The sequence below is a fragment of the Onychostoma macrolepis genome, chromosome 24 (assembly GCF_012432095.1).
Source record: "Onychostoma macrolepis isolate SWU-2019 chromosome 24, ASM1243209v1, whole genome shotgun sequence".
Taxonomy (NCBI): Eukaryota; Metazoa; Chordata; class Actinopteri; order Cypriniformes; family Cyprinidae; genus Onychostoma; species Onychostoma macrolepis.
In genome coordinates this window covers 1,529,717-1,552,885 of record NC_081178.1, presented here as the reverse complement: position 1 = coordinate 1,552,885, position 23,169 = coordinate 1,529,717, and the positions used below count along the sequence as shown (strand labels likewise).

General features: G+C 31.7%; 2 protein-coding genes across 2 annotated transcripts in view; both read right to left on the bottom strand.

The window, feature by feature from the left end:
* Window positions 1-2,271: 2,271 nt before the first annotated feature.
* LOC131532867 (nuclease EXOG, mitochondrial-like) lies at window positions 2,272-12,866 on the bottom strand. The gene is made up of 7 exons (XM_058764647.1): window positions 12,648-12,866; window positions 10,830-10,979; window positions 10,454-10,593; window positions 8,014-8,090; window positions 7,828-7,942; window positions 3,258-3,407; window positions 2,272-2,780 (listed from the first exon to the last, which is right to left on the bottom strand). Exons 1-7 carry the CDS (start codon window positions 12,757-12,759, stop codon window positions 2,478-2,480), a joined length of 1,047 nt encoding a protein of 348 aa, XP_058620630.1. The 5' UTR covers window positions 12,760-12,866; the 3' UTR covers window positions 2,272-2,477.
* Window positions 12,867-16,786: 3,920 nt separating this feature from the next.
* Window positions 16,787-23,169, bottom strand: part of acvr2ba (activin A receptor type 2Ba) — a 45,078-nt gene continuing 38,695 nt past the window's right edge. Inside the window, exons 9-10 of the mRNA XM_058765794.1 lie at window positions 22,311-22,441; window positions 16,787-21,317 (exon numbers count right to left, since the gene is read on the bottom strand). Coding sequence (XP_058621777.1) covers window positions 21,123-21,317; window positions 22,311-22,441 — 326 coding nt within the window. The 3' untranslated portion in view covers window positions 16,787-21,122. The remainder of the gene's footprint in view (window positions 21,318-22,310; window positions 22,442-23,169) is intronic.

Here is a 23,169-nt window from a genome sequence, read left to right as displayed (position 1 = left end):
CTGCTTTTAATATCTGAAGAATTAATGCAACAGGACACAGCTGATCACTTAGAAAGACCTGTGAGGCAACTGTTCCAACACTTATGCTCACATCAGATAGAGAGATGAAAACATCTGTGTGTTGAATCACCCAATAACAAAATGTGACATTCGTTAGTTTTGTCTCATATTCATCTTTTAATCATATTTGTAAATGTCTTGACTCCACAGCCAACAGCACAATTTTGTTTTTACTGTTCCAATACTTTTGGAGGGCACTGTATATATATATATTTAATTCATCAGCTCATAAATCCGCGGCAATTCTTTCATTTACCTCAGTTTGGGAACTTCTTAGCAACTACCCTGAACATCTTAGAAGCCCAGAACATCCTAGCAACCACCCATAACATCTTAGCAACCCCTTAACAACCACCCAGAACACATTAACAACCTGGAACATCCTAGTAACCACCCAGAACATCTTAGAAACCCGGAACATCCTAGCAACCACCAATAACATCTTAGCAATCCCTTAGCAACCACCCAGAAAATCTTAGCAACCACCCATAACATCTTAGCAATCCCTTAGCAACCACCCAGAAAATCTTCGCAACCACCCAGAATATCTTAGCAACCCGGAACATCCTAGCAACCACCCATAACATCTTAGCAACTTCCTAGGAACTAGGAACATCCTAGCAACCACCCATAACATCTTAGCAATCCCTTAGCAACCACCCAGAAAATCTTAGCAACCACCTATAACATCTTAGCAACTTCCTAGGAACTAGGAACATCCTAGCAACCACCCATAACATCTTAGCAACCCCTAAGCAACCACCCAGAACATCTTAGCAACCAGCCAGAAAATCTTAGCAACCACCCATAACATCTTAGCAATCCCTTAGCAACCACCCGGAACATCCTAGCAACCACCCAGAACATCTTAGCAATCCCTTAGCAACCACCCAGAAAATCTTAGCAACCACCCATAACATCTTAGCAACTTCCTAGGAACTAGGAACATCCTAGCAACCACCCATAACATATTAGCAACCCCTAAGCAACCACCCAGAACATTTTAGCAACCACCCAGAAAATCTTAGCAACCACCCATAACATCTTAGCAATCCCTTAGCAACCACCCAGAACATCCTAGCAACCACCCAGAACATCTTAGCAGCCCGGAACATCCTAGCAACCACCCATAACATCTTAGCAACTTCCTAGGAACTAGGAACATCCTAGCAACCACCCATAACATCTTAGCAATCCCTTAGCAACCACCCAGAAAATCTTAGCAACCACCTATAACATCTTAGCAACTTCCTAGGAACTAGGAACATCCTAGCAACCACCCATAACATCTTAGCAACCCCTAAGCAACCACCCAGAACATCTTAGCAACCAGCCAGAAAATCTTAGCAACCACCCATAACATCTTAGCAATCCCTTAGCAACCACCCGGAACATCCTAGCAACCACCCAGAACATCTTAGCAATCCCTTAGCAACCACCCAGAAAATCTTAGCAACCACCCATAACATCTTAGCAACTTCCTAGGAACTAGGAACATCCTAGCAACCACCCATAACATATTAGCAACCCCTAAGCAACCACCCAGAACATCTTAGCAACCACCCAGAAAATCTTAGCAACCACCCATAACATCTTAGCAATCCCTTAGCAACCACCCAGAACATCCTAGCAACCACCCAGAACATCTTAGCAGCCCCTAAGCAACCACCCAGAACATCTCAGAAACCCGGAACATCCTAGCAACCACCCAGAACATCTTAGCAATCCCTTAGCAACCACCCAGAAAATCTTAGCAACCACCCATAACATCTTAGCAATCCCTTAGCAACCACCCAGAAAATCTTCGCAACCACCCAGAATATCTTAGCAACCCGGAACATCCTAGCAACCACCCATAACATCTTAGCAACTTCCTAGGAACTAGGAACATCCTAGCAACCACCCATAACATCTTAGCAACCCCTTAACAACCACCCAGAACACATTAGCAACCTGGAACATCCTAGCAACCATCCATAACACCTGGATGTTATGCAGCAAATGAGATGCATAAAATGAATAAAAATATACTAATATTTACTTATTTTTGGCAGTGGATATTGGCCAAAAAAATCAAATAACATGACATTTTTTAGTACTTATGGTTTTATTAATTTTCAGGATTGATCTATGACTGAAAATCAGTATAATCTCAGACTGTAAGAGCCCTGGATGATAAACTAATGTATGAAAGCAAAAAAACAACAAAACGATAAACACAAGACTTTATTTGTGATCAGATGTGAAAATAACACTGAGTAACCAAATATTTCAAGTAATATTTCAAACACTCAGGTTGTGTGGCTGGTCCCACAGATGAGCCTTTAATGAACGTTTATGCAACAATAACAATAAAAAATGAACAAATCAGCTAAACTAATGCAATGCCTTGAAGGATAATGATAAATGTAACACTCTCATGGCTCTGGTTTCTTCTCACGTTCCTCCTTCTCTGCTAGTTCTCGTTTCTTCTCCAGGTAAAGGTCACTCAGGTATTGGTCAGGTGTGATGCCGGTATCTTTGAGCTCCGTCATGATCTTCTCCAGCCGCGCGAGGGTCCTGGCGCTCGCCACCTTGCGGCCGCTGATGTACAGCGTGAAGCGCTTGAAGTCCATGAGCTGACAGGAGTCCTCTTCACACAGGTTCTTCAGCAGCTCGCGCCGCTCCACCGCAGGGAAGAACGTAAGGCCCGACATTCGCTCCAGATCCCCCAGACTCACCTCCAGAGATGCAAACAGGTACGGGGGAAAAAGGTGAGATCATTGCGCGGATCAGTATGTAATTATTCTACATTTTTTAACATTTACATTACATTTAGTCATTTAGCAGATGCTTTTATCTAATCTAAAAATGTTGAAAGTTACTCAACTAAATTTGTTTATTTAAATGTAGCTAAAATAAATCGATTGCAACCATTTACCTTAAAAAAAATTAGTAAATTCAATGAATTATTTTTTTTCAGTGCTCCACACGGAATTTCTTTTAAAGACATTTGCTTTACATGCTCATTTGTCGTTACTTAAAAAAATAATTTTATGTCCAAAATTTTAATTTTTCACAAAAAACATCTTGATAAAAATCATGATTGAATACATTTGGTTAAAATCCCATGTTATAAAAGATGAAGTGCTATCCAGGCTATTTAAGACAATATTGGCTGATTAGACGGCAATGATGACGAGTTTGCATCTACACACCTCAAACTCCGTCAGCGGACGGTCGAAGCCGATCGGAGCGTTCGGGATCACAAACGCCCCGAGAGCCAGAGAGTCTGCAGACGGGTCTTTCTGTGCCAGGATGACTTTGTAGAGGTGAGTGGGAACAGCAACGTCATCCTTCCCGATCAGCTGTGAAATGTAGATTACAAACGTTAGTGTATATACAGTATATATGAGCGTGTAAAGAAACAATACAGTTTAGGGTCAATGAGACATTTTTTTCTGCTCACCAAAGCTGCATTTATTTGATCAAAAATACAGTGAAAAATTGTGAAATATTATTACTATGTAAAACAGCTGTTTTCTATGTGAATATCTGTTAAAATGTAATTTATTTTCAGCATCATTACTCCAGTCTTCAGTGTCCTTCAGAAATCATTCTAATATGCTGATTTGCTGCTCAACAAACATTTCTGAATATTATCAATGTTGAAAACATTTTTTATGAAACCTTGATATTTTATTTTTCAAGATTCACAGATGAATAGAAAGTTCAGAAAGAACAGCATTTATTTGAAATAGAAATATTTTGTAACATTATAAATGTCTTTACTGTCACTTCTGATCAATATAATACGCCCTTGATGAATAAAAGTATTAATGTATTTTTTTTAAATCCTAATGACCCCAAACCTTTGAATGGTAGCAATATATATATATATATATATATATATATATATATATATATATATATATATATATATATATACACACACACACATATGCATATATACATACTGTTCATACATATACGTATATATATATATATATATATTAGTGCTGTCAAACGATTAATCGCATCCAAAATAAGTTTTTGTTTATATTTATGTGTACTGTGTTTATTTATTATGTATATATAAATACACACACATACAGTACATATTTTGAAAATATTTACATGTACAGGTGCTGGTCATATAATTAGAATATCATCAAAAAGTTTATTTATTTCACTAATTCCATTCAAAAAGTGAAACTTGTATATTATATTCATTCATTACACACAGACTGATATATTTCAAATGTTTATTTCTTTTAATTTTGATGATTAAAGCTTACAGCTCATGAAAGTCAAAAATCAGTATCTCAAAATATTAGAATATTTAAATTTGAGTTTGAATAAATGACCATCCCTACAGTATAAATTCTGGGTATCTCTTGTTCTTTGAAACCACAATAATGGAGACGACTGCTGACTTGGCAATGATCCAGAAGACGAACATTGACACCCTCCACAAAGAGGGTAAGTCACAGAAGGTCATTACTGAAAGGTGTGGCTGTTTACAGAGTGCTGTATCAAAGCATATTAAATGCAAAGTTGACTGGAAGGAAGAATTTGGGTAGGAAAAGGTGCACAAGCAACAGGGATGACCGCAAGCTTGAGAATACAGTCAAGCAAAGCCGATTCAAACACTTGTGAGAGCTTCACAAGGAGAGAACTGAAGCTGGAGTCAGTGCATCAAGAGTCACCACGCTCAGACGTCTTCAGGAAAAGGGCTACCAAGCCATTGGTATTGTGAAGAGGAAGATGAGAGACACCAGACCCAACAATGCAGATGAGCTGAAGGCCACTATCAGAGCAACCTGGGCTCTCATAACACCTGAGCAGTGCCACAGACTGATCGACTCCATGCCACGCCGCATTGCTGCAGTAATTCAGGCAAAAGGAGTCCCAACTAAGTATTGAGTGCTGTACATGCTCATACTTTTCATGTTCATATTTTTCAGTTGGCCAAGATTTCTAAAAATCCTTTCTTTGTATTGGTCTTAAGTAATATTCTAATATTTTGAGATACTGATTTTTGACTTTCAGGTGCTGTAAGCTCTAATCATCAAAATTAAAAGAAATAAACATTTGAAATATATCAGTCTGTGTGTAATGATTGAATATAATATACAAGTTTCACTTTTTGAATGGAATTAGTGAAATAAATCAACTTTTTGATGATATTCTAATTATATGACCAGCACCTGTATATATATATATATTTATATTACATTTTATATTATATATAAATATATTTAATATATAAACAGCGTATTTTTCTTAAATATATACATGCATGTGTTTGTATTTATATATACATAATAAATATACTCAGTGTACACACATATAATATGTAAACAAAACTTTTATTTTTATTTCGCGATTAATCACGATTAATCATTTGACAGCTATAATATATATATATATATATATATATATATATATATATATATATATATATATATATATATATATATATATATATATATAAAACTAAATAAAATATATTTTATATAGAATTCATAACATATAACAATAAAATAATAAAATAATTATTAAAAATTCTGGGATTATTTCTTAATTAGTTACTTCATAGACACATAAAACATGTCAACATTTACTCACTCTGATTTAAATCTGTATATTATTATTTAAATTATTTATTTAAAGATTATTTATTTAGATTATTTAAAAACTTTCCATGATGGTATTTTCCATACATTAAAATGAATGTGGATGGACTGTCAAGCTTTAAAAAAAGATTAAAAAAGGCAACATTAAGGAATCAGAAAACAATAATCCAAATGACTTGTGCACCATTTATGACTTAATACAATATATTAACAATAAATATAATGTCATTCATACTACTACTATTGCACTTTTTACATTTTTGGATCTCGACAGCATCAGTCCCCATTCACTTTGATTGTAAGGAAAAGAGCAGCACGAACATACTGCTAAACATCTGCTTTTGTGCTCCACAGAAGAAAGTCACTCTGAGACGGTGATCAGGTGTATGATTTAAAGATAACGAGTTGGATTATCATTTCAGAGGAAGAGCAACTCTATTCTGATGAAACTAGCGATCAGAGCGACAAAGCAACTGTTAGACGGAGTTCCTCTCACACTGGGTTTTACACTAATTCCCATCAGACCCTCGCTCCCCGGAGACTGGAGGTAACGCGGCTTCTGTCTCGGCTCATTTGCGAGAGTCCTGAGCCTCGGGGCACCTGTCTGTGTCCATTTACACATGGCACAAAACCAAATCTGTCCCTCTGAAGCCAGCTGGAGCTCTGGACCCCCCCGACCGAGACGCAAGTGTCACTTCTGTTATGCAAAACATCATTTAGATGCAGTTGTTAATATTATTATATAAAACCGTGAGCGATAAGGGACAGTGCGGTTGGAAAATATCATTTTAATGTTGGTTTGAGGTTAAAATGGGAACGTCGTGTATGTATTTGAAGTGATTTGAAGTCAGTCAGATGATGAGTGATGGCTAGAGATCAGCACACAGAACTCGTGAAGAGCAGCAGCGCCACCTACTGGACTTTCATTATCACTGCAATTGCATTTTTTTTTAAATTAACTTGTCAAAATTCTTCACTTACCAAACGAAGAAAAGGAAAACAAACATGCATGAAACTACAGTTTTTATAGCTATAATCCGGAATTATAATGTATGCTTTATTATGAAGAAAAAATGCTTTAAAATATCAGTTTGTTTTCTTGTTTTGAAACTTCTTGTAATTGTTTTAGATGATATATCTGAGTTTGTATTTAAATGTGCTGGGTAAATATAAATAATATTAATACTTCATGTGTTAATATTGTAGTAGGGTGTATTGTTTTGATTGATATTGTTTGTTTTGTGTTATGTTTTTTGATTCTTGTGTAATAGCACCCTCTTGAAAACGAGATGATGCATCTCAAGGGGTTTATCCCGAAGAATAAAATTTGTTGCATATTTAAAATGAATATTTGAAGACATAATAATAGTGATGTGTGTGTGTGATCTTCTTGAAATTATCTATTGACAATTATCCATTTCCCTTGTTTTTGCATTAATTTCCATTGGGAATATGCTTTATTACAAAGAAAACAAACATGTCTTTGTGTTTATGAATGTAATCTGAAATTATAGTGCATGTTGCCTTAATTTCCTTTAGGAATATGCTTTATTATGAAGAGAAAGATGCTTAAAAACAGAAAAACTAAATTAAAAAATAGGATTTTAAGTATATTCTTTATTTAATAATAATAATTATTATTATTAATGATGTGTGACATATATGCTATTTGCCTTTATTTTTTATTGTGGTATTTCTTTATTTTGCCTTGTTTTTGCATTAATTTCCTTTATGATATGCCTTATTACAAAAAAAAGGAAGCTAGGTAGCACTTTATTTTAAGGTGTCCTTGTTACACGTTACATGTACTTGCTATTATAATAACAATAAATTATGCATAATTACATGCAAGTAACCCTAAACCAAACCCTAACCATATAGAAAGTACATGTAGTTAATTAATATTACTCAGTACTTAAATGTATAATTACACTGTAACAAGGACACCTTAAAATAAAGTGTAACCCATTGCTAAGAAATCAGAAAATTTGTTACTTCAAGGAATATGCTTTAAATTCAAAGAAAAATGCTAAGAAATCAAAGTTTTCTTATTGAAATGACGTTTGTGTCATTTGCCTTAATTTTCTCATATTGTTTCTTGTGTTTGATGAAGTAGTGAAGGTCAAAGGTCACTGTCTGATTGGCTGACCTGATAGCAGACGGTTCTTCTGCCGTTCTCTTGCGTCTGTGGCAGAAGCAGCGGTCCAGAAACCACCCACACGTCACCGAACCTCTGCGTCAGTTCTCTGCAGTAAATCTCCAGCCTTACAGAGACATCTGCACATGAGAGACGCTCGCAAAAACCTCACAAACACGGCCGTCGGCTCACACAAACCTGTTCCAGAAGCCGGCGTTGTTCTCGTAGTTCTGCGGCACGATGTTGGACAGATAGAAAGTCTCCGCCATCGCTTGCTGTCGACAGAAACCATCAGATTCAGTCATCAGGATCTCGCTAAACCTCCAAAGACTTTCAGTAATAAGACAGAAATCCATCAGATGTCACAGGATCTGTGTGGAGGAAGTTAACAGTCTAAAATAACTTGTTGCAATAAATAAACAAAAGTTTGTTAACAAAAATAAATACATTTCACACTATTTATTTATGCATTTGTACTCATATATTCTTATTTGCTTGTATTGATTGCAGCATTTCATGATGTATTATGTCTTATCAGCTACATTTTATTTCAACTTGTGTATTTCAGTTCGAATTTCGTGAGCTTTTTTCATTTTATGGCATATTTCAGGTAGTATTTCACGTCCTTTTTAATTGACATGAAAGAAATTATGTATTTCATGCCTTATTTATTTCTGCTTTCTTTTTATACTTTTATTTATCAATTGCAACATTTCATGATGTATTCAATTTCATTTGTTATCATCAGCTACATTTTATTTCAAGGTGTGTATTTAATGAGGTTTTCCATTTTAAGACATTTCATATGGTAGTTTTTGTCCTTTTTCATTATTCATAAATAAATAAATGTATTTAATGCCTTATTTATTTATGCTTTCATTTCTTTGCACTTTTATTTATTCATTGAAGAATTCTATAATGCATTTAAAATATACATATAAAAAATATAAAAACATATATATATATATATATATATGTATGTGTGTGTGTATTTCATTTTTCATGTGGTTTTTCATTTTAAGGTGTATTTCATATGGTACTTTATGTCCTTTTTATTTTACATGAAACAAATAAATGTATTTTCTATTTATACATGCTTTCATTTCTTTGCACTTTTATTCATTGCAACATGCTATAATGCATTTAATTATTTTATTTAATGAATATATATCTACTTTAGTCTGTTCAATCCTTCCAAGTGAAGCATGCTCATATTTAAATAAATAAATAATAAAAAATAATACAATATAATATATACACACAACAACAGTACTAATATATAATAAATGTTTAATAATATATATGTGTGTATTTCAGTTTTTTATTTTTTTATTTTAGGGCATATTTCATGTGTCATTTTACATGAAATAATAAATGTATTTAATGACTTATTCATGCTTCAATTTCTTTGCACTTTTATTTATTGCAACATTCTATAATGCATTTAATAATTTCACTATATATTTATTTATTTATTTTAGTCTGTTAAATTCCAAGTGTAACATGTTAATCTCTAAATAAATAATATATAATAATAATATATAATGTTTATACACATCAACAACAACAATATATTATAATATAAATGTATAATAATATAAGTGTTTATTTCAGTTCATATTTAATGGGTTTTTTCATTTTAAGGTGCATTACATGTGGTATCTCACATCCTTATTTATTTTACACGAAAAAATAAATAAACAAATGTATTTCATGCCTTATTTATTTATGCTTTATTTTTTTGTACTTTTACTTATTTATTGCAACATTCTATAATGCTCATATCTAAATAAATACATAATAAAAAAATAATACAATATAATATATACACATCAACGATAATAATAATAATAATATATAGAAGTGTGTATTTCTGTTCATATTTCATTTTAAGTCATGAAATACATTTCTTTTTTTTTCATGTAAAATATAAATAATAAAAAAACAGGTATTTCATGACTTATTTATGCTTTAATTTCTTTGCACTTTCATTTTATGTATTACAACATTTTATAATGCATTTAATAATTCCACTATATATTTATTTATTTAAGTCTGTTAAATCCCAAGTTAAAGCATGTTAATCTCTAAATAAATAAATAAATAATATAAATATATAATAAATAAGATATATTTATACACAACATCATGTGACCCTGGACCACAAACCAGTCATAAGAGTCAATTTTTTGAAAATCTGGAATCTGAGGGTGCAAAAAAATCTAAATATTGAGAAAATCTCCTTTAAAGTTGTCCAAATGAAGTTCTTAGCAATGCATACTACTAATCAAGAATGAAGTTTTGATATATTTACGGTAGGAAATGTACAAAATATCTTCATGGAACATGATCTTTACTTAAAATCCTAATGATTTTTGGCATAAAAGAAAAATTTATAATTTTGACCCATACAGTGTATTGTTGGCTATTGCTTCAAATATACCCCAGCGACTTAAGACTGGTTTTGGGCTCCAGGGTCACATGTATAATAATATATAAGTGTGTATTTCAGTTCATATTTCTTTTTTTTTCATTTTAAGGTGCATTTCATGTGGTGCTTTTTCAATTTGACATTTAGTGCCTTATTAATGCTTTCATGTTTTGCACTTTTATTAATTTACTGCAGCATGTCCTGAACCTCAGAGATCTTGTTGTCTCCGGCGGGGGCCATGTGTCCGCGCGACCAGCCGCTGCGCAGGTAATCCTCGTTGTGTGCCGTGAAGAGCTCGGGAACGCTGGGATCCGGCTTGAATCTGCAATGTTTTCTGTTGGCTTGACCTGTTCGTAGGGAGGGCGATATGCCAAAAATATCATATCATGATTCACGATTTGAGTGAGTAAATAATAACACATTTCATTTTTGGGTGAACTGTCCCTTTAATGAGAAGCGGCAGCATGTTTAGCCTCTACGCAACTGTTTACTTTCACTGTAGACATAACCAACATGTAAACCTTGTGTGTTTTTGACAATATTAGATGTGTGTGACCTCCAGCGATCATCAGATCAAACTGACCCAGTAACCTGTGAGTGGACAGGTGCTCCTGGACCCAGCGAGGCGTCCGCCGCGTCTGATCGTACGATAAAACGTGGTTCATGTAGAATCGCGTCTCGGCACCGGTTTGAGGAAGACCGAAGCGTTCGATGAGCCGATGGACGGAGCTCCCTGCAGATTCACACACATCAAACATACTCTATAATAACCATCATTAATACATCATAAACATCACTAAAGTATACAGCAGTGCCGTCAAACGATTAATCGCATCCAAAATAAACGTTTTTGTTTACATAATATATGTGTGCGTACTGTGTATATTTATTACGTACATATAAATACACACACATGCATGTTTATATTTCGGAAAAATGTTGTTTATATATTAAATATAATATAAATAATGTAAATATCCAACAAAATAACACTAATAGGATTTATCCAATTTAAGAAAAATATTTCATATACTTTATTTAATTTGTTTAATCATATTTTAATTTCTTTCATTTATTTTAATTTATATATTTTTAAGTTTTTTTTTTTTTTAGGAAAGTTATTTTATAAGATTATATATTTATTTTGGAAGGATTTAAATAACTTGGTTGCATGACAGAAATGTGTGCAAAATGACATTTTGAAATGTAAATAACATTTAGTTATGCAATTATTAGTATTTATTGTATTATTAGTAAAATACTATAAGCATAAGACGAAGTGGGCGAACCAAATGTCTTATAGTTTAAAAATGACTTAAAATGATAAAATACACCTTTTGAAAAAACAAACAAACAAAAAAAAAAAAACGTATTTTACTTTGAAAAACAAACTTGCAACATTATATAATGCATTTAATAATTTCACTATATATTTATTTCTTTACGTCTGTTAAATCCCAATTTAAAGCGAGTCAATCTCTAAATAAATAAATAAATACATAAATAAATAATATATAATATTTATACAAAACAACACTAACAATATAAATGTATAATAATATATAAGTCTGTATTTCAGTTCATATTTCTTAGTGTTTTCATTGGTATTTCACGTTTTTCAATTTTACATTTAGTGCTTTATTAACGATATCTTTTCTTTTTGCACTTTTATTTATTTATTGCAACCTTTTGAAAAAAACCTTTTGTATGTAACTGAAATGTATGTAACTTTTTCTGACTGCTAATATTGTTGATAACGTAATTAATCTGTTATAAATCTTGTTTTTGAACAGACGATAAAATAAGAATACATAAATAAATAATATATAATATTTATACAAAACAACACTAACAATATAAATGTATAATAATATATAAGTCTGTATTTCAGTTCATATTTCTTAGTGTTTTCATTGGTATTTCACGTTTTTCAATTTTACATTTAGTGCTTTATTAACGATATCTTTTTCTTTTTTTGCACTTTTATTTATTTATTGCAACCTTTTGAAAAAAACTTTTTGTATTTAACTGAAATGTATGTAACTTTTTCTGACTGCTAATATTGTTGATAACGTAATTAATCTGTTATAAATCTTGTTTTTTGAACAGACGATAAAATAAGAATACATAAATAAATAAATAAATACTGAATGTTTTAATGATTTTTTCTGGCCAATAACGTGTAGAAATGTTCAAAAGCTTAATGCGTGTAAGTTAATAGAAAGTGTAAGGTTTGTTCACTTACAGAAACAAACTTTAAAAACAATAAATCACTGCTAATATTTACTGGTGTACGGGTGTGACAACTTGCCCCGGTCTCCCCTCTACACATATGGATGTACAGTTATTATATTTTTGTCTCTTTATTACTCAGTAAGTTACTGTATTTGTGTAGTTTTACCTGAGTCTGTTTTCTGCTCTTCGTACAAATAGAGTTTGAGAGCCGCGACGCCGGAAGTGACGCCGAACACAAAGCCGCTGACGAACCTCACTGATATCACATGAGACGCCATCAGCAAATATTACACTTAATGACTTGTTTAGATAATTAAAAACATCCCATCAGACACACAGACACACAGACACGGTGGAGTCAGACAGGGTTTGAGTTTGAGTGAAGAGCGGCGCAGGAGCGCGGAGCAGCAGCGCGCTTTCATCACAGCGCCGCCCAGCGGCCAGAACACAACACCACACAAAACTCCATCACTGTGTTAGGAATAATTAACCTAATTTAAACATTATTATACATTACAGGTTAGTACATCAATTTAAGTTTGAAAACATTTGTAACTAAAATATAAATTAAGTCATGATCGCATTAGCATTGTAAAACCTCATAATTATATATTAGTTTATTTAATTTTATGTTAATTCCAATATATTGAATTTATATCTAATTTAATTTAAAAAATAATAATTATTAAATATAAATACGTATTAATTATATAATACTATATACATTTAATTATATATGTTTTAATTATGCCATTTGCTATTACATAATTTTAAATTAAATTATTAAACATTATGAATCTATTAAGTATATTGTTTGTAAAATGTATTAAGTATTAAATATTACTGTGTATGTGTGTCTAAAATAATAATTAAAATTAAATACATAGTATAATTAATACACACACACACATTTAAGAATTAAATAGAAATGTGAAATTAACAAAATTATCAAATTAATATATAGTAAATATTTAATTATTAGTTTTAGATTTAATTTTGTGTAAAGGTCAAATTTCTATTTTAATTATTGAATATAAATATATTGATATAATATACATTTAATTACATACTAATTTTATATGACATTTTTTATTATAATCGTAATTTTATACTTATTTAATATTAAATAATATGAATTTATTAACAAATACATATAAAATTAATTATTTTCATTAATAAATAAATGTTTGACTGGGTATATATTTGACATACTGACCTGTTATCAAGTTGATTAACCCATTTATAAAATAATTAATTATAAAAATATTAAATAATTTTACTGCTGTGTGATCAGCAATTTGTTGCTAAAGAGGGAAAATAGATTTGAGAGACGACACGCAGCTCAAATGATGCTTTATCAGTATTTATTGTTTACTTTCATATACAAAAAGATAAAATTGAAATAATCCTTTCTAGTGTTTTCTCTAGCGGTCGGGCTGTGCTGGTTTCACACTGGGCAAATACTACATTCATACTGGTTTATTCTGGCACCAATGCAGAGGAGAAACAAGCACAGCCCGGCGTCTGATACTGAGCTCTAAAATTACCACGGTAAAAACAACAGGATCCACTGCAAATCAAACAACTATGTTACAACGCTCCTCACGGCTGTGGATAGATACTCTTCAGTCCAAAACACGCTCCACTCTCCAGTTACATCTCGTCTTATACAGATTTTTAGTATATTTCTGTTAAAATCAGTAGTACAAGCCATGTCTGTTCTACAGTTTCAGCTACAATAGTGAAAGATCACCTACAACATTTACAGTTCACATATTCTGGAAAAGAAACAGCATTTGAAACATCAGCCCTCGACAAACTCCGTCTCACCTCACGGTCACGAGCAGCACAGATTTACACACGACGTACTGAATTACGCTCATCTGTCTGGGTTTGAGAGTTTGCATTCAATGGAAATAAAAAAAAATTAAAATGTACCCTCCAAATGTAATATATAGAGTTCCCACTCAATGAATAGAAAATAAAAACACGCTAAATAAAAAAATTAAATAATAAAATTAACCCATTAAACGTAGAGAGAGAGAGAGAGAGAGAGAGAGAGAGAGAGAGAGAGAGAGAGAGAGAGAGAGAGAGAGAGAGAGAGAGAGAGAGAGAGAGAGAGAGAGAGAGAGAGAGAGAGAGAGACATTTCACATCCAATAAAAATAAAAGAAAAACTCCATAAAAAAAAAAAGTCAAATTTTTAAAAACAACAACAAAAAAAGCTAAAAATAAAAATAAAAATAATAATAATATATATATATATATACATATAAAATAAAGAATATATATAGCTGTTTGGGGTTGAGATTTCCTATTCAAAAAAAAAAAATAAAATAAAATAATAATAATAATAATAATAATATATATATTATTATTATTATTATTATTATTATTATTATTATTATTATTATTATTATTATTATTATTATTATTATTATTATTATTATTATTATTATATATATATATATTTATTTATTTTTTATTATAAATGAATGAATGAATACATTCATTCATTAAAAATATATATTTATTAACAGCTGGCTTTGACATATGGTTAAAAATAAAATGCTTTCAATTTGTTTTCAAAATCATAATAGAAATGAAACAAAGAAAGAAAGAGAGAAAGAAAGATGCATAATTGAATCAATTTAAATAACCTTATTCACACAATTGGAGATTTTTAGGGGCTTCACAGATGATATTTTAACAGAAATCTCATGCAAACTAACAACAAAACCCAGTTTTAGTCTTTCTGACTCAAACAAACCAGTTGAAATCTTTCGTGTGAGTTTGTTATCTGATAATCCATGTATTTTCTCGTCTGTAGGCGTCATGAAACGGGGATGAGGAGTTTGTGGAGTTTGTGGAGGGCTCGTCACACACGGCACATCAGTACAAAAGAGCTTTGTGATTCGCTTTGATTCGTTCGTTCGTGTGTCTCGACGCTCCAGCTATAAACACTGCTTCAGTGAGTTCTGAGGTATCGGCTTCCTGAAAACCTGGACCAAAGATTGCATCCAGAGTTACAGCTGGTCACTTTTAGAGTTTCATATCTGATATATCTATATAGAGTTTTTCCATATATATTTTATATAGCTTCTTTTCTGCAGGTAGAACAGAAAGTGAGAGACGGCAGAGACAGAGAGAAACGTGACGCAGACGCAGCGATCGCTTCAGCTCAGAAAACACAGGCACATTCCTTTCCCTCCTGATATTAAACATGAATCATGAATCCATCCGTCTTTGAGCTCAGAAACACAAACGCAAACAAAGCTGAAGCAAACGAGACTCACGCAGGACCAAAACCATCCGGTTAGTGTAACGAGCATCTCAGAAAACTCACATCCAGATCATATTTCACCACAAAATCAAACCAGAAATTAGCTTAAGGAAATTTTTATATATATATATATATATTTTTTTTTTTCATTTTTATAAAGTTTATTTTATTTCAAGAAACAAATGTTTAATATATATATATATATATATATATATATATATATATATATATATATATATATATATAAAACATTTAAAAAAAAAAAAAAAAAATAAAAATTAACATTTATTTTACAAAAACCTTTTATTGCAGGCAGTTGACAAGGCAACATTTAGGTTGACTTGAAAAACTACATTGAAATAAATTTGCTAAAAATATATAGACATTGTTATAAAAAAAATGAAAAAAAGACAAGCGCAAAATTACTAAAACTTTAAAGAAAATTAAAAACAAAACAAAACAAAAAAACAGAAAAAATGAATTAAAAGATAAAGAGATACTGTTATAGTTTTTATTAATATTTTGTTTTCATTTTAATTTTAGTTAACGTTCAGTAATTTTGACATGCTTTTGTCTCTTAAACTGTCTCTATATATTTGTAAGAAATTTTATTGCAGTTTTACTTTATTTCAAGTATTTTATTTTAAAGAACCTTATAAGGTTAAATACTTGAAATAAAGTAAAACTGCAAAAAAAAAATAATAATAATTATATATATATATATATATATATATATATATATATATATATATATATATATATATATATATATATATATATATATATATATATATATATATATATATATATATATATATAAACATACACAGTATATAGTGTATATATACACAGTATATTTTTAAATGATAAAATAATATAAGCGTTATAAAACAATTACTTCACATGTGAAAATAAATATATAAATTCCATATAATTATTGTATTTTGTGTATATATATATATATATATATATATGCATATATACATATATATACACATACATATATATACACATACATATATATATTTAGGGAGAGTTAGCATTAGTTACCTTAATCCTAAAAATATGCAAAATATTCCTTTTTTCTTTTGTTCTGATGTGAAATATGTTTCTTAAGAAGTTTCATGAGATACAAATGTGTTAGAAGGCTGTAAATCAGGTGAAATTGGCACGACGGCGGAGGTGACGACATTCTGGAGAAACACTGGACTGTCTTTAGTGCATAATGAAGCGTGTGAGTGTATTGCATAAATCACATCTCTCAGTACGGCTCGCCGAAACACGATGCATAAGACAAACCGAAAGCCTTTCATTTCATCACAAACTCCTCCAATACAGTCTGGCAACACTAAAACCTCACTTTTCTAGACGATAAAGACACAAAGACATTTGTAAAAACAACCAGCTAATGTTAAACATAATCAACGCCTTTGGTTTTCCTCTCGCAGAAGGAATTTGGCTACATATCGTACGTTATTTCAAACGAAACGAGGTCAGTTCATCGAAATGCGATGTGGATCTCAATGCCCAAAGATCGGTCTACAGACTATTGCTGGAGATATTGCTTGCTACATCGTCTGAGCCGGTCGGAAACTCTCCGATTGCGCAACCAATCCGAACTTTCCCGGTTAACCTGAAGAGAATGCAGTTTCCTGAAAGTATCGAGATGCAGAGACTGAAGCAGACCCGTGATTGGCCGAGCGATCGCTGGGAAACGCGCTACTTTGGCACTTTGCGATTTCGTCGTGCCAGAATTGGGCGTCGCAACGTTTCTAATGCTACAACATCGCAACCGATAACAAAAGAGACCAATGAAGCGCACCCAGAAAAAAAATAAAAAAAAGTAAAAAATTTTAATTTTTAAAAATTAAATTAAATTAAAAAAATAAAAATAACAGCTGACCTTTGATCTAAAAAAGTCAATCAAAAGGTTGTCAAAGACGGATCTTTTAAAATCATGATATATGGCACCATAATGGATAACTTAAAGCTCTGAGCTGGGTTTGAGAGGAAGTCGAAGCGACCGCTGCAGTGCATCATGGGTACAGAGAGCAGAGAAATGGCACAAACGTTCGGGACACCGAACCTTCATTTGGCCCTGAAAATCTTTGTGAAATCGCCGGGAAAATTTGGCCGAGGTCATTTGGTAAGCGTTGGGTTCACAGTCAATTCGTAAAGGGATAGTTCACCCAAAAATAACAGTTCGGTCATCAGAAGATACTTTGGGGTTGACGGTAGCCATTGACTTCCATAGTATAAAAGAAAAATATATACTATGGAAGACAACGGCTACCGTCAATTGTTTGGTTCCCAGAATGCTTCAAATGAAGATATTTGGAAAAATGTTAAACAAAATGTGGAATGAAAAAAAGTTGACGGCAGCCATTGACTTACATAAAAATACTATGAAAGTCAATGGCTACCGTCAGGTGTTTGGTTCTAACATTCTTCAAAAAGATATTTTTAAGATGATATTTTGAAGAATGGAAGTCAATGGCAACTTTTAGGCCTTCAAAATAAATTCTTTTGTGTTTAACAGAAGAAATAAAAAGTCTTACAGGTTTTAATAACAAGTAAACGAAGACAGAAATGTCATTTTTCTGTGAATTTTAGTCCCTTTAAGGTTTCTTTTGAACGACAGGTTCAATTTTGTCCCTCGTAACGTCGTACAAGGGGTAGGTATAAAATTGTGCAAGTAAAAATGGGGAAATACAATTCAATTTTTGGAAGCAGCGCCAAAAGTTTAAGGTTCAATGTCCCGTGAAGTAAGAGACAGGAAGAATAAGAAGAATAATGCCCTGTTTCACTGATCGGCATGATTCTACAACTGTTTACAGCTATTTACATCATGGGTTTCTCTCGTTTATACAACAGAACTTAGTAGCACTTCTTTTTTTTGTGTTTTTTTGTATTTTTACTTCTCCAAAAACATCTTTCCTAATCATAAAAGCCAACTTACATCAAAATATACTTACTACAAGTCAACACAACTAACAAAATATATAACAGAAGTCAAACACGTAGAAAATCTGAGGTATTTCTGGTCTGAGGTGGTCTGTGGTTCATGAACAATATCTTTAACTTTTTTTGTCCTTTCACAACTAATTTTATTGTTTAGAGTTGCGCTCGTTCGTCTCGGAAGCCTTTTGAACGTCTGGTGACATGCGGTTGCATCTGAGGATGAACTTTACTGAGAAGATACAGAAAATATCAAGACGTTTCATCCAAACAGCAGCAGCACTGTGGAAATTCACTCTTGAATTATGGCATATGGAAATGTGGATTACTAGCCACTTTTAAGACAAAATAAATATCATTCTTGTGTTTTTTTTGTCTTTGCTAATGAGTCAAACGTCACCTGGTCAAAGTGAAGTTTGACATTCTATAAGTTTTAGCCCCAAATTAAAGTCTCAATATCGCTGGAGGTCAGATCTCAGATTTGGTCCCTGTTAGAAAGAGGTAATACATGAAGGGACCCGACCAAAACGCACAAAACCAAACACTTTCTGGGTGAATCGCACAAAACAGGGTCATATTTCAGCTTAAAGTCCAAGAAAAAAATAAGAAATTGTACTTTGCTTTTGAATACATTTAGATATTTTGCATTGTTTAACATTTTCACAGCAATTAAGCACATTTCCCCCCAAAATTATCTTAAAAAAAAAAAAACTTTTCTATTATTTTTAGTATTTGTTGGACTGAATTCAGCTTATTTTACAGTGATAATTAGAATCAGCTTTGAGAACAATGAGAATTACCAAAATTAAAAAAAATAAGTAAAAATGTGACATGTTTTTATATCATTTCAGTATTTGTTGTACTGTCTGCACTTTTAATTAAAACCAGCATTGATTTTTATATTACAGTAATAAGAATCTAATTAGAATCAACTTTGAGAATAATTAGAATTACAAAAATAACTAATAAATAAGTAAAAAAAAAAAAAAAAGAAAACATCTGGATCTCGATGCATTACAGTCGTGAGAATTTGGGGTAAATGTTTTAATATGTGTTGTACTACCTGTACTGATTTTTTAAGTTAAAATCAGCATAAATTATTCTATAAGAATTGATGTAGTCAACATCGAGAACAATGCGAATTACCAAAAAAATAAAATAAAATAATAAAATAAAACAAAACATCAGGATGCATTATGGTCATTAGAATTTAGGGTAAAACCAGCATAAATTAAAAGTATTGCAGTAATAAAATAAACACTGAGGATAATGAAATTACCAGACATGATGAATTGCATTACGGTCTTAAGAATTTGAAGGAAAATGTGCTTAATAATAATGCCACAATTTTAAAAAATGTTTTATTTACAACAAATATTATTTCTTATTTTTTTCCTTTGATTTCGAGGTGTTTTGACCCAGAATTTCACCCTTCTGAGTCCAGGTGAGGATTCAGTCCTTCACTCCGGACGTCCAAAACACATGTTGCATTATTACAAGAGAAACTAGACAGGAAAAACCAACACTTACGTTCATACGGCCGCACAGGCCTAACTTTTTATGGTCTTTTTTTCTATTTTCAACAAACTCTCAGCACCACACACACACACACACACACACACACACACACACGGTCTTGCATGTTTTAGTGTTAAATTCATCAGGGCACCGTTATATTTCTCTCTGTCCTATAATGACGTGGGAAAGGCAGTCATGGACCCCTTGACACTGGATACCTGAGAAAGATTTCCGTACCAAACCTCCCATATTTCCACATGCAAGAGTTTCCAGCCAGATCCACTCGATAAAAGCCAACCAACCTGTTCACAGTCACCACCAAATAAAACCGAAACAAAAGAAAGAAAGGAATTAGTCTAGATGTCTTTTCCGTGTTCCTCATCACCCGTTAGTTCCGTAAAAGACACGTTTTCCGTAATTTTCGAATAGCACACTGTCGGAAAAAGAGAAATAAGAAAGTGAAATCCCACGAGGAGGTCAGGTTGCGCGTGTAACAGTCATAAAATGATCCTCGCGGGTTTTGCAGCACTGTTGAATCTTCAGATGAACTGGTTGCTTGTCGCAGGCGATCCGAACGGAAAAACCAGAAGATGAGCCAGAAAAATCAACGGAATCGGCAGAACTGAAACGTCGAGGTACCTGCATCGGTCAGCATTCATTTGTCGGCACCTGAATGCATGTTTAAAAATCTTCTGCGTTTGCTCAGATGATAAAAATACAGTAGAAGTGTGCTGGTAGTTACTGATCCGATCAGAAAAACAATAATAATAATAATAATAATAATAATAATAATAATAATAAAAATAAAGTTTAAAAAATGTTAGGATAAAATAGCAGCTGCTTTGATGTGGTTTGAGATTCACTGAGTTTGGAAAGACGAGGGTCAGATGCTGGACTCTTTGGGCGGCAGGTCCACGTTGGTGAGCGAGGTGACCATGGAAAGCAGGCAGTCTGAGGTAGTGGCGCTGGTCAGGCGGCGGATCTGAGAGATTCGCTCCTCCACGCATCCGGCCGATAACCGCGCCTCCGCGTCGTGATCCCAGCACTCCTCGATCGTCTCGCACATCTGCGCCAGACCCTGAACACAACAAACACATCTGAATATTCACACACTGGTATAAAAAAACACACAAGAAAATTAAACATACTACTAAAAGTATATAACAAACTACTAAAAATGACAAAAATTAATTTTAATTAATTTTACACAATTTTTAACGAATTAAATTGTTAAAAATAAAAATTTCTAAATATTAAAGAAACTATAATAGTATATTAATTATACTAAAATAACACTACTTAGACTTCTAGTTTATAGATTTGATCAGTTTTATATTGAAATTTAAAATTTTTAAAATTTTAAATTTAAATCTATTAAAATTAAGAGAATTTAATTTTAATTCTAAATTGTAAAAAAAAAAAAAAAAAAAATGTTTTAATTTGTACTGGGTCAACTTTTTGATTTCGTCGTCAGACAATGAGCACAATTTTCGCTGCAATAAATATAAATAATAATTAAATAAAAAATACATTTATATTTATGCATTTAGCAGAAACTTTTATCCAAAGTCACTTACAAAAGAGGAATTAAACAAATCGTCAAAGAAGCGAAAATATTCGTAATATATACTGCCAGGTTTGTTAGCTTTTTTTAATTGCGTAAATAATTTTTATTTTTATTTTTATAAATATAAGGCTTATTTGTAAACCTAGTGTCAATGTTAAGGTAATGGATGTGCCTTTACTCTGGAATTTAAAGTGAATTTTATGCATCTAGAAGTAAAATATTCTTTGAAAATTAGTCTAAGAATGTAGTCTAAGAATCATGAATAATAATTTTTAACGGGTAAACAAAAAAGTTGTTAAATATACTGTATATAAAAATTTTAGAGTCAATTTTGTTTTTTAGATATTTATTTCTAGTATTAGTATTATTCTTTCAATCTTGTTGGTATTGAACATGATATTCTTTATGAATAAAATATTGTATTATATATATATCATATGCAATCATATAGAGGTCGGTTTCCAGAATGGCAGAGTGTTATGGGTCTGGAAGCACGTCACTCACTGAATGCTTGAGCCAGCAGTCCTTGAACACCGGCCGCAACTTCTTATGAACCACCACATCCTGAAGATCCTCCAGAGACGGATGCTGACCGATCTCCTCCTCAAACGGCAGCATGTACTCGTCTACAGGACCTGAGGGAACACAGCACACAAACGATGTAAGCAGCTGGAACAGCAGTGTGCAACAGAAAAATGTGCAGAATTGGTCAGACTCTAATTAGTCAGATACGATGGACACACTTTTTGGCCAATGAATAAATATATATAATATAATGTATATAGACTAAGTGATCAATTTTTTTATTTTTTTTTACACAAAAACGCATAACAAAATTATTAAAATACTAATGAAAAAGATAAAAATAAAATAAAACGCACACACATACTTATACACACACACATATACACATATATACATACATATATATATATATATTTATTTTAGTAAAAGTCATTTTTAGTAGTTGTGTGACAATATGTACTTATTAACGTATTAAATTTATTTCAATTTTTCTTTTGTTATTTATATATATATATATATATATATATATATATATATATATAAATAAATCAATCAAATAAGTAACAAATAAAATTACCTTAGATTTATATCAAATAAATCATAATTCATATTTATATAAAATTATTTTTATATTTTTACCAGTAATAAAAACACACCTTAAAATTACTAAAAGTTTAATAAAATAAAATACCAATAGAGATTATAAAAATAAAACTAATTCAAAATATTAATAAAAACTAAAACAGCAATAAGTTAATTAATAATTACGAATTAATAAAACGAAATTAATAATTTAATAAAAAGAAAAATTTTAACATTTAAATTTTTACTGGGTCAG

What these genes read in the sequence shown, in the direction of transcription:
- LOC131532867 (XM_058764647.1), bottom strand. Translation starts at nt 12,759, where the DNA reads ATGGCGTCTCATGTGATATCAGTGAGGTTCGTCAGCGGCTTTGTGTTC. An exon ending in GTCCACTCACAGGTTACTGG is followed by an intron (nt 10,594 to 10,829) that starts GTCAGTTTGATC and finishes CCCTACGAACAG; the next exon opens with GTCAAGCCAACAGAAAACAT. An exon ending in GAAGAACCGTCTGCTATCAG is followed by an intron (nt 3,408 to 7,827) that starts GTCAGCCAATCA and finishes TACATTTCACAG; the next exon opens with CTGATCGGGAAGGATGACGT.